The following is a 16,964-nucleotide window of genomic DNA, read 5'->3' on the forward strand; positions in this document are numbered from 1 at the left end:
AGGCCCCACCACCACCACCTCACAGCACCTGCCCAGCTCGGAGGCTGCTCCTTCTGCTGTGATTTGAGGCTCTTTTTTTCTTTCTTTCTATTGAGGTAATTAACACAGCCAGATTTTCTCAAAGTTCTGCACCTCAGAGGTTTTTATCCTTTATAAAAAAGATGAGCTCTGCTTAAAATTTAGACCCATCATTGTGGTTGTGTAGAATTTATGGGTTGGCATTTATTTTCCGCATCGGTTCACTCCATATGAGTGTTTAGAACCGATAACAACTGGACTGGGTCAGATGATAAGGTCTTTGCTTCAAACCACATCTATTGCTTACATGATGCTTTAAGTGGGAACCCTTTTTGAAGGCTGCTTTGCCTTGCTAGAACAGTATGAGGAGAACTGCTGCAGGTGAGGGTCAGGCCCACAAGCTTTGGGCAACAGCAAACATGGAGAAGAATCTTACATCATTCAACTGTGAAACAAACAAATGTGTGCTCTAAACAAAATGAACTGAAAAGGAAAAAAAAAGTTAACAGCAACTTGATATCTTACTCTCTCCCTTCACCCCATGCATTCTCAGACACACACACACACTCAAACTTATTTTGATGTTAAACCGTATTTGCCCTGGAGAGTAGAGACTGGGCCCATAAAACATCCTTTCTAAAAAAAAAAAAATAGAAAATTGAAATAAAATAATTATTTAGAGGAAAACGCTGGCAAACTCAGACAACTTTTGTGAAGTATTATCAAAACCATACTCTCTGTCAACATTTGTTGAGGACACTCAGCCTGTTCCAGCATTCCTGGGCACGCAGTCAGCTCCACTCATCTAGTCATGTCCCAGTGGGTACAGTGCAAATCAATGGGGCACAAGCACATCCCCATGCTGGCCACTTGCCTACACCCTTCACTGCAGCTGGGCTTTAGAGGCTGAAATGTTTTCCTGCTGGTGCCCAGAGCAACAAGGTCTTGAACACCAGATTTCAGATGAAGGCAGTCTCATTAACTTTTCCAGCCTATCACCTATGATGGAGCCTTGGTCAATGTGGGGTGGGACCTTGAGGTTGACTTCACTAGCTCAAAGCTGAGTTCTCAAGGAAAAAAAAAAAAAGTGTTCTCTGATTTGTCACATCTCTCCAAAGGCTTTTTCAATTGCTGTAAAAGGATTGCTCCCTTGCTGGACCAAACCACTGTTCTGGTTTTTTTCCCCCCAAGTAGTTTGGGTGTCTGGTGTTAACATCTGCCTGTTGAGTCACATGGAAAGAGAGGGAGGAAGAGACCTCTTTGAGGTGTCCACAAGCAGTTCTTGTTTCAGAGGTTGAAATCACTGCCAGCATTACAGCCCTGCATGGAGGGCAGCAGGAGGCAGGTGAGCCATAGAGCTGCCACACATCTGTGTGAGCTGGCAATTACATCTGAAACACCTGCAGATGCACCGAAGAAGATACTAAGGCTCCTACATCTTGCCAAGAACGACAATTTTTAAAAATCAGGGCACAAAGTTCATCTTCCAATACACTCAACACGAGCTGATTGGAATTGATAAAGAGTTTGTGGTTTCCCTTTTGAACTCCCACACTATACTTAAAGGATCTGATTAGCCATTATCTTCTTTTATATCATTTCAAAATGTCCATAACAGAGATATGTGAAGAGATTGCAGCAGAAAAATATATAGGTGGGTTGTTTTTTTTTCTTTTCTGTTTTGCTTTCACTGTCTGAGAAAACAGGCAAAACCCCTTCCTTTGACACGTTTCTCAGTATTCAGGAATGACAGCTTCAGTTTCAGGATGACAACACTAAAGAAGGTGGTGAGTTTCTTACCAAGTGTAAAGTCTTTCCTTCTACTCCTGCTGTATCGAAAACTACGCAGTTAATGCGCTTTATCCACATCACTCATCTCTGATATTTTGGAGGCCCCATACGAGCAGACATAATTCCTCCATCAACTGGCAACTGAAGAGATGCTGAAAAGCCTTTGGTCAACAATTCCAATAGTCACTGCACTGCAGTTCAGGAGCAAAGACGGCATGAAAACTGTCACCACAAAGTCACCAACCGTCTGCTCTTCTCTTGCAACAGACAGAATCTGCTACAATTGCACATTTTACCTTAAATACCCTTTCTATCTATTTCAAGCCAGCACAAATTCATTTTTTTTCCTACTGGCTTAACTCTGGGTAAATAACTGCTTTGATCTGTTTGTTATACTTTCGTCCAATCCTTTGATTCCTGCTCCTTCTTTAAGCTGCAGGCTTGTGGGATGACTGTTAATTTTAGTCACACCTTCGCGCCTGATTGATTAGCAGCTTTTACATTTAGCACAGCTCATCTGAGAGGCCATTCTCCAAGGGAAGGGTGCACCAAAAAAAGTAAACACTGAATAATAAGAGGATTCTGCTGTTTATCCAAGAACTCTGCTGTCAGATGCCCACTCTAGACACCAGCAAACCAGCCTTCTTTGTCACTTGATTGCCTTGAGAAGATTGGCTTTCAATTATTTCTTCCTAGTAGATTTTTAAGCAGTTCTCCAGCATTATCATTCCCTAATTGCAACTGATCAACCTTTACATCCTTATTCACTTCTCTTCCTTGTCTGTGCAAACTAAAAGTTTTTATCCATAAGCTGAAATTAATCACACTTCAAACTAAACATCCACTTGTTCTTTTTTCTCTCTACGTGACAGTCCCTGTGTTTAAAATCTTTTCCTATTTTGGGGGTGATGGCAGCACAGACACATTAGAAACTCTGGACCTGTTAAAACAGGTGCCACGCATGGCTACAAAAGGGTAATAACAATGACAAGCACGGTGTGTTTTCCACCATTTATACCTCTGTATTTACCATTTGACTCAAAATACTTATTTCCCATTTATTGAAATAAGAACACCTAAGAAAAAGACCAGGCACTGAAAGGTGATTAAGCAAGCATTTTGCTTTCCAGCACTGGAAACTATGTAACTGCAACATAGCTGCAAAATATTTTTAATCTACTTTAAGTATTAAAACCTTTTCTCTATTTTAGAGCTAAACCAGGGCAGAGAAAAACCTCAAACTTGAGTGATTCAAAAAAGAAGAAAATACTTGGTGAGCGGGGAGAGGCAGAGGAACAGCTTAACCGCCCCCCCCCCCCCCCCCCCCCCCCAACAAAAAAACCAAAACAAAACAAAAACACAAAACAAAACAAAAAATGTTTCTTTACAACTCTGGATTTAAGAACTAAAGCCAGACAAAACCAAGAATGCCTAGAAAGCCATGCTCTCCAGTGCATGGAATTTAATTATCTTAGAGTTACTTCAGGAACGGACAAGGCAAGCTAAACCAGACTTGCAAAGTATTACCTTTCCTAAAGGCTTAGTAAGAGGGGCTTGTGCCAGGGAACAGCCCTGATAATAAAATCAATCAATCAATCCATGGGGTTTTATCATTTTACAGTTACATAAATTATTAATTTAAAGGTCCAATTTCAAATATTTAAGTGTAAAGCACTGCTGAAACTTCACAGCTCATTGTTTAACATGCATCCATCACAGCTAAGCCTCCTCCAGGAAAAATAATAATCATGAAATATTACTGCTCTTTAGCCACAGCAGTATCTAATGTACACAAGTTAACTCGCTGCTGTGTAAACAAATACTAAGATGAAAGGTGCAGAGGACCAATGGACTCAGGATTATTAGCATTATTAACTTTCTTAAGTATCTTTAATATATGGCAGCTGGCTGGAGACTTCATAGCACCAGCTAGGAACTCTGGCTGGCTGATACAACCTGAAACCAGCTGAATTAACTGATTGCCAACAGCTTTCATATTTTACCATATATATATAGAAAAATATATATGACAAATGTTATTTCAAAAAGCAAACAAGCTCCTTTTTCTGCTTAATTGGAAGCTTCCCGGCACAATAATTCTCCTTTTACTGCCTCAGCACGGAAGTGCTGCGCAGAAGTTTCAGTATGAGTTACCCTTCTTCGAATCTCACCCCCGTGCAAAAAATACAGCACTGATATTTCCTTCATCAAAACAAAAATTTAACTGAGGACAAAGAGCCTGCAAGGACCCCGCAAATCAAGGAGACTTTTTTTTTTTTCTTCTTATCTTTTAGCTGGTAACTTCTGTCCCTTTGAAAACCGACAGAGCAACTCACAAAATCATGCACTAGTTCCCATTGACAGCAAGGCCTGGTTATTTCTACTGTGCTGCTGAAGTCTCTTCATGTCCCTGTTTAATTTTTTTAATTTTTAAAAAACCTGCTGGTTTCAAAGTCTGTTCAAAACAACAAGGAAAGCCAGGACAGAGCCCTACTGCGTAGAAGAACCGGGTCCACTGGGACTACATTTAACATCCCTCCTGGCGAAACGTGGATCTTTTCTGTTTGCCACACACTTTTGATATGCAAAGGATGGCTCAGATACTTCTCAAGCAGTATTATTTTTTTAACCTCTTAATGCAAAGCAACTGCACCCATGCTGCCATCAGCAAATACTTGCTCATGCTAATAATATTGATTTTCACCCTTTCATAGCAGGCTTTTTTTCTTCACACTTGATTAAAATGAAACACTGCTCATGTTTCATCAGATGCTGCAACTGCTCCATCCCAGGAGCACAAATGCAATACCAGCTGCACCACCAACACCCTGACAGGCACAGAGCTGCAACCTGCCTTTGCCCAAGTGAAAGACAGAGCAGATTTGCTGCATTTCTCTATTTCTTATTCTGGGGACCCTCAGGTCTCTGTACCTACTGCTCTGCTCTCAGGTTCAGATTAAGGAGCTGCACATCACTTGCAATCACTGATCTCACTGGGTTTTTTGGTTGGGAAAAAAAACCACCTACTACCAGGTAGGGAAATTTATGATAAAACAGAAGGGACAAATATCTCATGAAAAATTCCTGGGAACTCCTGAGTGATTTCCAAGGGTCCTCTGTACACAAATTTATGGCCATATTCTTAAGATAGCAAAATCCATTCAGTGAACTGGTAAAAATATCAGAAGAGTTTAGCCACTGAGGACTGTGAGTAAAATATATCTTTATGCAGGCAGCAATTAAAAAAAATTAAAATACATGTTCTCCTTCCTTAGGCTTAACTAGAAAATGAGACTTCTGGAAAACTTAGGTTTAGGAACCTAAGAAGAAATCATCACTTGTAGAAATTCGGCCACCCAATGTTTGATCCAGTGTCAAATTGATTCGTATTACAAGTGGTAGGAGCCTACTCTAAGTTACAAATTAAGCCAAGTAAAACCTTTCTAGCAGAAGAATAAGGCAGGCAGCCCAGTGGAGTTAATTGTAACGTGTTGATATGATCATTTGTATCAATTTGTCCCTGGTTGGCTGCTTTAGGCACAGAAGTCTTTGAGGCTCAACAGCACGATTGGGTTTTTCCTCACTCTTATTGTGTCCCCAAACCTTGAACTCTGCATGAGAAAAAACAAAATTAAATGGCATTGAGAGTGCCAGTGCTGCATAATGTTCAATTTTCAAGCTATGGATGCTAGAGCAGAACTTGAGGATTTTCCTCATGGGCACATAACGTATCTCATTTCACCGACCTTGTGGTACTGAAACGCACATCAAGTGCAAACAAAGATCTGAGATCTTCCTGCAGTTAGAACCCCAAAGAAGACTGAAAACAAGCCCCCAAATTGAAGAGGGCAAGAATTCTATCCCTGCTGCCTTCTGCCCTGTGCCCAGGGACCCAGCTTTGCTCTGCCCCTGTCCTGCTGCATCCACAGAGAAAGCACTTCACCTCTGGGTGTGCTTAAAATCGTGAGGATGATCCCTACCCTCCCTTAGAAACCAGGTGCTTCAGACACCAGCAGTGGATTAGCTCAAGGATGGGATGTTAGGGTGAGGAAAATGCATAATTCACACCTCAAGGGAGAGCCTCACAGATCACAGAGGCACCAGCAAACAGTTTCTGCCCTACCAAAAAACGAGGAGCAAGGAAATCCTCATTCAGGGCTACCAGCAGAAAGCATAAACAGGTGAGAAATCACTGGGGTTCCTTTCATTACCTCAGACAAATGGGATTATTGACCTTATCTTCTTCCTCTCCCTTTGCCTCAACACCCTCAAGTACAAGCCCCTGGAGTATCCAGTGGCAGTATTATGTGACCAGTCACCTCCTACAGTAACAAAAATCTCTGATAAAGATGCTGCCACTCAAGGCATGTGCTGTGGAATATGAAACTTGGATCAAAAGGAGATAGTATGGGAAAGGAGGAAAATAAATCACACCTGACACATGCTATTTTTCTGACACGAGGAGCTGGCACGTGAGGGAAGGCTGGGGGGGTTACCCTGCTCACTAAAGCAGGGAGAGGGCATCACACTTAATTCCCACATTGGGTGTTTTATTTGTTTTCTGTCAGTGATGACAAATAAACAGAAAGGCCTTCTCCTGATGCCCATGCAGATGATAAAAAAAATGCTTCACCAGAGTTCTCAGTGTTTCAGAGAAATGTGCTTGGTGGTATCAGACGAGCAATGCCAGGAGCTCTGTGACCGAGCTTGGGCAGATCTGAAGGATGAATGTGGAATCCCCAGCTTGGTCTAGCATGGGAAGGGGCAACTGAAGCATCAGAAGAAACATATGCTCCAGAACACGAAGCTGAGAGATCAGGCATGGAGCTCATCTCATCTGGCCCCATCCATGGCACAGTTTGTCTTCCCATCCCTGTATCTGTTTGACTGAACTAGCATCATGTGGCAAGGGAGACAACTGCTCTTCAGGAAGGGATGAAGAGTGGCTGGAGAAAACTGTGCCCCTTTCTGTGTGTAACACAACCAAAGCCACAGGGGGCACAGCTTCTCACAAAGTCTGGGTCCCTGCTGTAAGGAAAGCCACACTCTTGTCCCAACACACATGCAAATTACAGCCCCTACTGTGGTCCACAGCATTTTGTGTGATTTACATAGAATGCTGACAGGTTTCTTAGGAAGGGAAAAGGACTTTAGCTTTTGCCAGTGCAAACAACTGGCCAGACCGTGCTATGGTTGTGTACAGCCCAAGTGAAGAGTGAGGCGGGATTCAGCTCCCAAAACATACTTCAATTGGCTTTGAGAGGTAAGGGTTTACATGCCAGATGCATGAGCTGATAAAGAATATCATCCATTTCCACTCACTAGGGACAACCTCCCTTCCCACCACCATTCCCCCTTGGGCTGCAAAACCAGACTACCCACAGGTCGGGGCTCATTCCAGAGCTGGGGCCAACCCAGCGCGTCCAGCTGCTGAGGAAGTGGCAACACGTTTTAAAATGCTGCACTTGGAAAGACAGAAACCAGTATGTTAAAAATAAGCCTTCAAATCAAGGATGTGGAAATCCAAGCAAACTTCTTCTGTTGTGGACAGTTGAAGAAGCAGCACGTATTAAAAAAAAAACTAAGTAGGGAGGAGGGGGGAACCCCCCCACAAAATTTGCCGACTGTTTTACTGAGAGCAGAGCACTGAGCTGCAGGTTAAAAGGAATGCCATTTCTATATGCTTGAAATCATCTGTATAGAGCATTACATCACAGCTCCTCTGCTCAGATGGGAAAAAGAGTCAGAGCTCTCTGAGGAACCAGCAGTAGCCTGAAGGAAAAAGCCACCAGTTACGCAATTCCTGCCCCAGCACCCGCACACAGCCCCTCCTGCCTGCGCGCTGACCAGGCTCGGGTGTCTTCCCTTTCCATCTGCATGTCTTCTTCAACATGAAAAAGGCAGCTTGTCTGTACTCAAAAGATGTGCTAGCTACTCGGTATCTCAAAAAAAAAAAAAAAAAAAAAAAGAAAATGCAGAGCGTTTAATTAAGTACCTCAATCTAAATTTAGCAGGTCTAATTTAGCTGCTCAAGTTCAAATACGTGGACTCCGATGCACCTACAATGCATATGCTGAGGTATGTGTGAGTGCCAGTGAAACCTCCCAAGGAGGCTGAGAGCTGGGGACTATCTGGTGCCTCCTCTGTTCTCTTTCCCTTTCCTAGTCACAGCACGTCAAATTGTTAATCAAGATTTCAGTTCTCCAGCTAATGCTTTCACCCTGTCATAATTGCTCTCTAAAATCATGACTGCATCATAAACAATATTGCAATGATTTGCATCTTACAGTTCTGTTAAGTTATTATCAATACAACTTATATACAGGGCATTAACTATGTAATGTCTATTTATTATTCCTCTGTACAGGAATTTTATTGCTTTCTTTCCCATCAAGGAGACACTAGTTGACTGCAAACTAGCAGGTTTACAAAAGGATTACCCAAAGTCTTTCCTACTTGACCTTAAAGCCCCACTTTTTTGTGTCTTAACAGATACCTCCTAGTCAGTGTGAGTCTCTCACTTGTTAAAGACTAAAGACAAAAACAAAACTGGTTTCATTTTTTCCAAAAAATATGGGGAATAAACACCCACTGAGGCTCCAAAACAGACTAAGACTGAAGTGTCTATCTTAAGTTAAGCACATATTGCAGTACTTCAGGTGACTTGCATGTGTTTAAAGCTCATAAAAGTCAAGCACAAGTTTAAGTGCTTTATTATTTTTTTAAATCAAAGGCTCTGCCAGGTAGACCTCAGCAAGACCAGAGGGTGTTGTCTCCTAGCACCACCTGGACTTATATCCTGTTGGAGGTAACTGTCACTCCCACCTGAGGAGCAGCATAGGCAAGTGAGTACTAGTCTCTTGGGCACCCCAGTTTGTCATATTAGTCAAAACTACTCTGAAGTTTCCTGTTTTCAACTTGAGGCCTCACATTTCAGGGCCAAAAAGACCCAATCATTCAGCATTTTGCAAAGGTTTTTTCGTCTGACTCTTGAATTCTTCCATCCGGAAGCTGCTTTGGTCTCCAAAGAGTAGCAGCACTCATAAAAAACAATTCTAGCAGAGTGCAAGCACGAAAAGGTGCCACAAAAAAGGGTAACTGGATGGTGGGGAAGCCAAGTGCTAGCCCAGGACAGCAGTTTAGGCAAGGTTTCCCTGACGGAGCTGTCATGCAGTGAGCAGCAAGGCCCACCCTGGCATCAGGATTACCCGGTAGTGAGCGTCGCGTGCAGGGTTTGGGAATTCCAGGTTTGCCAGGCCACTGGCATCATGCCCAGCCACTTGCCAAGGAGGCTGGAGACCCCCAGAAAGCAGCTGGCATCATCCACTTGTGAGAGCCTCCAAAGGAGGACCATCCAAGACCCCCCAGAAAGGTTCAAAAGCCTGGCACATGCGCTCACACACACCAAACCACACACACCCCCCCCGGCCGAAAACGACTCTCAGCTTCTTGCCCCTAGTCAAGAATGGTTAAAAAAAGGCCATGTTACAAACTTCTGTGCTGTTTTTAAGAAACAAAAGCTGCAAATCAACGTCAAGGTCACCCCAGGCTTGCCAGAAACACAGCATCACCAGGAAACCGGGCAACAGCGAAGCCCCACCTTGCCCCTCCCCAGCCTCCTGCTACCCCGGGAATGGAAAGGGAAGAGAGAAGAGTTGTCAGGTAACATCAACATCAGACGCCATGGGCAGTCACCAGATTTTCTTTCAGCTGCTTACCAGTGTGGCTCCTTTTATGTACCATTAGCACATTGGGCCCAATGCAAACCATGCCACAGACGTCACATTTCAGTTTACCATTGGGAAGCCGGATTCCTCCCTCGCTCGACAGCTCCTGGATCTTCCTGTTATCCACCATCTCATGACTCTCAGTGAGGGGGTCTTCCAGGCTGCTTCCTTCATCGTGAGCCCTGATCTCATCTTCCTGACTCAGGGGCTTCCTGTCACATTCCTCATCACTTTGCATTTCTAGCTTTACTGAATTTGCTGAAATAAAAAAAAAAAAATAAAAAGGAAAAAAAAAATTAAAAACCTTGTATTTACTAAGTTCCCAACTGCTAATATTATAGATTTCTACTATCACCACTATCAAACCCCAGGCTGGAAGCTTAAAGCAACATAAGGATCTGATGGTGGTGATGGCACCACAAGTTCCACCAGCATCTTTCTTCAAGTCCTTGTTTTGTTGTAGCTTTGGGTTTTTTTAAGTTCCTAGTTCTCTCCCTATTTTACACCTTAGAAACAGAGGCACAGTGTGAGCCAGAGACCTACCAGCAGCTGCAGAGATGCAAGCAGGCTTAAGAAGGAACTAACCTCCTGCTTCTCAGCTTGAAACACAGGAGCTCCCTTTCCTTTCAAGGGGCCCAAACCCCAAGAGCAAAGGACATCACCACAGCTGCTTCCTGCAGGTCTCCCCAGCCCAGTGCTCCACACATGGCTCCCAAGGACAGGACACTGCACTGCCCCAGCTCATGGAGAGGAGCACCCTTTTCAGGCAGGGTTGTTCAAAACAAAGGGCCCCGGTGAAGCCAGGGCTTGCAGGCTGTGTCAGTAACCTCCACACCACCCTGCCTGCACAGGCAGGTTTCCTGACAGAGGGGACACCAACCTCTGGATGAGACTCTAGTGCTTTCTCGTTACTGTCTTCTGATTCACCTAAACTGGACACCACCAAGGCAAACAGATCTGAAGCCAGAACTACACTGCTGGCTTCATGCTATTTGCAAGTGAAACAAGCACACTTGAAGATCTTTCAAATCTATTGGGTTAGACCGACAGACTCTCTGTCCCTTTCTGTCATCCTCAGGCCACAGGATAAACCTCCTCTATCCAGCAAAAGCTTGTGGGACCAGCAAATCTTTGAAGAAAATGAATGCATCAGACTTTCTCACACAGGGGTGTCGGCGCAGGGATATTTTACTCCCCAGACACCCCCATTTTCATGTCTCACACTCTCCATCCACAGTGTCAGCCAGAAGGCAAGCCCACGTGCCTGCTTCCCTAAGCCTTGATCCTGCTGAGGGCTTTAAAAAGGAGGTGATTCAGCCTTCATATCTAAGCAGTCTTTGACCTCTGTACTAAGGCCATCAGCACAGGTGCTGGTGACAGCAGTGGACCTGGAGTGCAAACGCATGCCCTGGGTCTGGCCAGCATCTCTGAACCCCAGGCCAGGCCTGATCCAGAGCAGCCACCCCAAGGGGCCTCTGCCTGGGAACCCAGCAAGAGAGGCTGGAGTAAACGTGTCTGATCAGTGTGAGGTGTCACAGAATCCAGAAGCCAGCCTGGAAATGTCAGAAGAATGAAACCTGCTACTTCACCTTCCTCCTTCAGCCTCTTTCTCCTCTTTCCCCAGCATTTACTGTTAAAGAAGACACAAGGTTCAGAGACTGATGTTGATGCTGCAACTCCGCATCATTGCTGGTAACAGCGATGATGTAGGCAAAGCATAATGATCAGGGCAAAGGCACCAGAGACCAAACAACAGTAAGACGTTGCTTTTTAATCATAAAAATGTTGAAACACATCTTCCAGTATTCATGGAGGCACTAATGGGAACTAAGGAATGAAAGCACTGCTAGGGCAAAGCACATCCAGAGCAAGGACACCACCCCATCAGGTCACAGGAGACAAAACCAGCACAGGCAGCATCACCAACATGGTCTGTCACTACAAAATAGTTGAGCACTTCATTTATAGAAGGGAATTGATATTTTTGTTGCCACAGAGATGCATTTATTGTTTAAAACAAGAAACAACAGCACAAGACAGGGAGCTTGACTGTGACGTGGCCCCAGGCAGTACCCAGGGGCAGCGTGTGGCCGTGATGACCTGGGCACAGGGCAGCTGCCCCCACCTACACCCAGCATGGTGAAAGAGCACAGATGCCCCAGGGATGTCCCTCTGCTCCACACTGGTACCCACAGGGAAACACACGGGTGAGAGCAATGCCTTGCTGGCCGTGGAAAAGATGCCATCAACTTTACGTCGATGCAAATCGTTCCCAAAGGAAAAGATACATTTTTTTCTTAACAGCTTCTTCTGGGAGGCCACCAGCACCACCTCAATGAGGCAGAAACAGGCCAACAGGAGGCTGCTTCCATGGGGAGGATAAGGGGCTTGCCCCACCGTGACAGCAAGAGAAGCAATGGGAAGGTTCCTGTCGCCTGTGTGGAGCCCAAGGTATGGTGGCTGGCACAGCCCTCACCCTGGCCTCGTGGCCAGGAGAACACACTCTCAGTGGAGGGGCTGAGCAGAAGGGAGGAAGAGTGGGAGCTCTGCCAGCTCCACGGGCTGGCAGAGAGAAAGTTAAACCCCATGGAAAGCACACGTTGGTGATTTATGGACAGCCCACTTTCAGGGGTAAGGAAGAGCAGTTCCATCAAATAAGAGCAGCCTTTTGGGGTATTCAGCAAGGCTGAGAACAAAGCTTGAATTAAGTTTGCTGTCTTCAGGAGAAGGGTTTAATACACTTGGCCACACAAGTAGCTAGAGAAGGTAGAGCCAGAAATAGTGCCCGGGTTTCTGCCACAAGCCTGCACACTCTTCAAGCACAGTGACACACACATTAACCAAAACTTTACACCGATCGTTTATAAGTATATGTAGTCACAAGGGAGACTGCAAGCTTTGTACCTTACACACAAACATTTTTGTCTCTATTTCTCTGACTTGAAATAATAAACACTTGACTGTAAGAAGTGCTGAGTCCACGAGTTCCCATTCCAGTCTGTGCACCTCTGCCCGGTTAGCAGGTATGAAAGCAGGGCTACAAGAGCTTACCAACTGGAAGATCACTTCCTTTACCTTGCCCTGGCATTTTTCCTGCTGCATGATGGCTTTCACCTAACAGGAGAAAGAGCCCAACAACAGGGAGCAAGCTGCTTGCTGAAATGCAACCTCCCCAAGCACACAGTGCTCCACAGCTCCTGCAAACACAGCTCACAGAGCCCAAGTAACTCCTGGGGCACCTTGCAAAACGCACCAGCTATTCTGCAAAGTGGTGCAGGCTGTTTAGTCTTCTCACTTCCCTCACCCAGAGCACCCTTGTTGCCCTTTTCAGAAAGCCTCCACTAGCTCTCGTTGCTGCAGGAAGGTTTCCTTCAGCTGGGACTAGTCTCAGGTCTCCAAGGAGGGGAGCACTGGTACAGCTCATTGTGAGGGCTTTGCTAATCAGGTCATCTCCACTGCCTTAAATCATACTGGTGGATCTATTAGGCTTGCGTGGTAGCCTGCATGCAAATAGGCACTTCAATTGCATATAGCTTGTTTTCTCTGTTCAGCCTTTGGAACTACCATCATTTTGGGCACCGTTTTTGTTTTCATCTACAGCCACAAACTTAAGGAGCGTAACAAACCCTGCTGCAAAGCAACAAGAAATATTCGAGGGATGTTTATGGCTCCCATGCATCGTACCCAAGCTTCCACGTCAAGTTTCACCCTGGGTTCCCTTGCCTTTCTTGCTCACACACTTGCTAAAAGTGGCAGGCTCTCTCATTGCTTGGCAGAGCAACGCATAAATAAGTAAATGGAAACATTTTTGAAAGTTTTTGGCACTTTTCCTAAAAAACACAGCAACAGAGATAGCAGGGATAAACTGTAATCCAAGTTGCTTCGACAGCAGGAACTTACACTCAAACCATTTCCCTCCAGTTAATGCAAGTTCCTTCCACTTTTTCCCAGTCCAACACCACATCTAGTGGGAGGGGGGAAGGAGTTGAGGAGCCACAAAAGCTTCTACCTGTGAACAGGAAAGCTAATGGCACATGCACCAGACCACACAGCACTGTTCCCTCTTTCTTTTTTTTTCCAGAGTACCAACCAGCTGATCCCAAATCTCACTTGATCCTGAGTGGCCAAATGGAACACAATTTTTGTTAATGCCTCATAAGTGCTAATTAAACTGCAATTCCCTGCTCAACAATATTTGGGCAAGTTTTCAGCACCAAAATATTTCCTTCACCCACAAATTAGTTACAAGCCAGAAGCTGGAAGATCCACCTGAGAAAAGTAGTCCTGGTATTTCATCCTCTGTCATGGAGATTTTTTTCCCTTGAATGTGAAATTTGGGGGGGAGAAGGAAAACCTTCCTGCCTTGCTGAGATCTGATCCCCAGGTGAGATGTACATTAAAGCCCTGATCATCTCCTCCTGAATCAACCAAGCTGGAGTGCAATTCCCACTACAGAACAAAAATCCTGCTGTCCCACACACCAGGGAGCAAGCAGCAGGACTCTGCCCCTCTGTCTCCTCCACTGTCTGCTGTCCTAGGTCGTTGCTTATTTTATCTGTGGCCTTAGAAATCCAGGCTGGCCACTGTCACCAAGGGTTTGTGGTCTGCAGCTAGAGGTTAGCCTTTCCTGGCAGCGGCCACACACCACCAGCCTCTTCCTGCCCTGGGAGCAGCAGCCAAAGCAAGCCTGACCTCTCAAGCTCTTCTGTGCCTCTTCCCCCAGCCCTCTTCTCTCACCAGCAGGAAATGAAGCTCTGGCCCAGCTTCAGATAACTCATCCTTGAGGAGGCAAAATCCAAACCTGCCACCCCCGAAGAGCCTTGAGGTGGCTCTGTGGGCGAACACAGCAAAGGACGTTTGCTGCTGACACTGGCGTGACGTGCTCTCCTGAAGATTCCCTGTCCAGAACACAACACAATATTCAAAGCCTGGATTATGAGTCTGTCTTCACCCCAGAACGCAAAGAAATGAAGTAATTATTACTCCCCCTCTCTGGAAAATGAGACTGAGCTCCAGCTACCACAAGTACAGTGACAGGGAGCTGCAGCAAAACCTTCTGCATATCATCTTGTCAGTGGTCATTGACATGGTCTGTTTTAATCATGAACTTCTCCTAGGCAGTGGCTTAATGACATGGCTAACTGGCAGGTAAAGACAAGTAGAAAATGACCCAGGTTCTTGCAAACTGGAGTTTTTAGACATCACAAGACCCAGACGCAGAGTGTTTTCTACACTATTAAGTGCCCTGTTTCTTCATTATTAAAAGCACTCAATAAAGGCAAGTGGAACACATTTCATTTTAAGAGCTGGAATAGCAAACCAACAAATGTTTTCTAAAATGAAAACCAAGGAAGGTGAGGGGCAGGAGGGAGAACTCTTCTGTCTTGACAGATTTTGAAAATTCAAGTTAAGGAATGTCAAAAGCTGGAAACAATAAGCCCTGACTCTTGTTCAGCCTAAGAGCACTTGGGTAGCAAAAAGGGTCCTTAAAGAGAGTGTTTACACCACTCCACAAGTGTAGTGAGACTTTAATGCATGTTTAAACATACTTTCCTCATGGAAGAGTATAAAGGGGTCTTAGTGAAAAGAAAGCTTCATCTTTGAGCTGCTTGTCGCGGGTAGAATTTGGCTCCCGATTCATGAGGCCTTTCGTCCATTTTGCCTTAATTGTGAGCTATTAAAAGTGTAAACAAGGGAGCAGAGACAGATCTTCCCTTTTTAAAAAGGCACAACATGCAAGGAGTGGGGACGCCAGCCAAGCAGGGGTGGAACAGGACGAGGAATCTGGTCTGTTGTCACCTCACAGCCACAAAGCACTTGGCAAACAGGTTGACGTTCAGACAAACGAGCTGAAAATCATACTCGGTTCCTGAGAAATGAACAGGCCTCCCCTTCTCCTCTCGTGGCTCCAAAGCTGCGTAGGTGTGATGCTGAGAAAGAGAGTCAGGTCTGCTCAAGGCACTGGCAGCACATCTGCTGCTTCGGGGAGATAAGAGTGATCTCCAGGAGAAAGGAAGATGTCTCTGAAAAGGACACCTGCAGGCAAGGCTGCCCTACCAACTTCGTAATGGAAACTGTTTCAGTTGGGGGTTAGAAAGGTGTAGGTCAGAGGAGCCTGTTCTGCTTTTACAGTAGATTTGAGGCTTTCTGGAGGCTGAGAGAGAAGCGAAGCTGTATCTGGATGGAACAAATGAGGGTGAACCTCACCAGCAAAGAAAGGGGAATTACCTCAACTCCTTTCGCAAGTCAAGCAACAAAAGCCCAAGCACGTTACACAGGGACACCCCCGATGCTGGGTGTCAAGTTTGTTTGGCACAGGCTGCCAAAGATTCAGCTTTTGGCAAACGAGCCAAGGGGAATCTTGGATGGTGACACCATGTAGTCATGGGGACCCCAGCAGGCTCATGTCCGTTTGGAGCACTTAAACCAATTATTTGATAACTAATACGAAGAAAAAGCAAGGAAAGATTTTAGAAGCTTAGTGCAAAGTCTTTTTTTTTGCATGCTACACATGGGATTCTTCAGGCCCACAGAGAGGCAGTTAATACGCCAGAAATTCAGTGAGAAATGATCATCTTATTTAGGCATCCTTCGAAATGTTTAGTTTTCACATTGCAGCATCTCAGTTTAAGCCTGTTACCCTTGGAGGCAATTTAAACTCTCACTAAATGCAACAGAACACTTATTTCATATCTTCTGGAGGTGGTGTGTGCAGCGAGTGTAGACTAACAGGTCTGCTACACCCAACTTTAGTTCAAATTAGGATGTGGTTGCAGAGCTAAGCCAAGCCTCAGTCAGGTCTTAGCTGACACAAACGATGATGGTCATCCTCTCATTCCCCAGCCCTTCCACCTTTTCTACTAGAACCAGTGCTCATGAGACTGGGTGAAAAAAAAACAACAAATCAGAAAAAAGACCAAAAAACAAACTTAACAAGAGAAAAACTAGCCATGTTCAGCTGGATCAGGTCCCTGAACCGGCAGCCTGTGCCCTCACGAGAACCAGCTCTTAGACTGATGTGGAGCAGCCCCCTGATGCCACTCCAGGCTTGCAGTAGCAATGGTTTTAAAATACCAGGCAGCTTCTCCCAACCCAGATGTCTATGGCCAGACACAAGGAATGAAGACTGCAGCAGTGGAACCTGTGGAACAACTTTTGTGCTCAAACTGCTATACAAGCTTATACAAACATTGCACCGAAAAAAGCCCAGAGTTACAGTTGGAAGGGCTCCGATTTAAGCACAAAGCATCAAGGCATGACATTGCTTTTCTACCCCAGGACTAAATTCTGATGGTTTCAATGAATTTTGAGTCACTGAAGTCCAAAGGCTGAGATGCTGAGTAAGGAATATCTGGGTAGAAGTAAGGAGGGCGGTATCCAGACCAGAATTTACCCCAGATGCCCAGCCTTTAAGCACAACTGTTTGCT

At 45.1% G+C, this 16,964-nt stretch overlaps 1 protein-coding gene across 1 annotated transcript in view; it reads right to left on the reverse strand.

Annotated features, from left to right (window-relative positions):
- Nucleotides 1–16,964, reverse strand: part of IKZF2 (IKAROS family zinc finger 2) — a 111,003-nt gene that overhangs the window by 38,893 nt on the left and 55,146 nt on the right. Inside the window, exon 4 of the mRNA XM_051623172.1 lies at nt 9,528–9,794. Within this exon, the coding sequence (XP_051479132.1) occupies nt 9,528–9,794 (267 nt within the window). The remainder of the gene's footprint in view (nt 1–9,527; nt 9,795–16,964) is intronic.

This window comes from Apus apus, chromosome 6, assembly GCF_020740795.1.
Source record: "Apus apus isolate bApuApu2 chromosome 6, bApuApu2.pri.cur, whole genome shotgun sequence".
NCBI classification, from domain to species: domain Eukaryota; kingdom Metazoa; phylum Chordata; class Aves; order Apodiformes; family Apodidae; genus Apus; species Apus apus.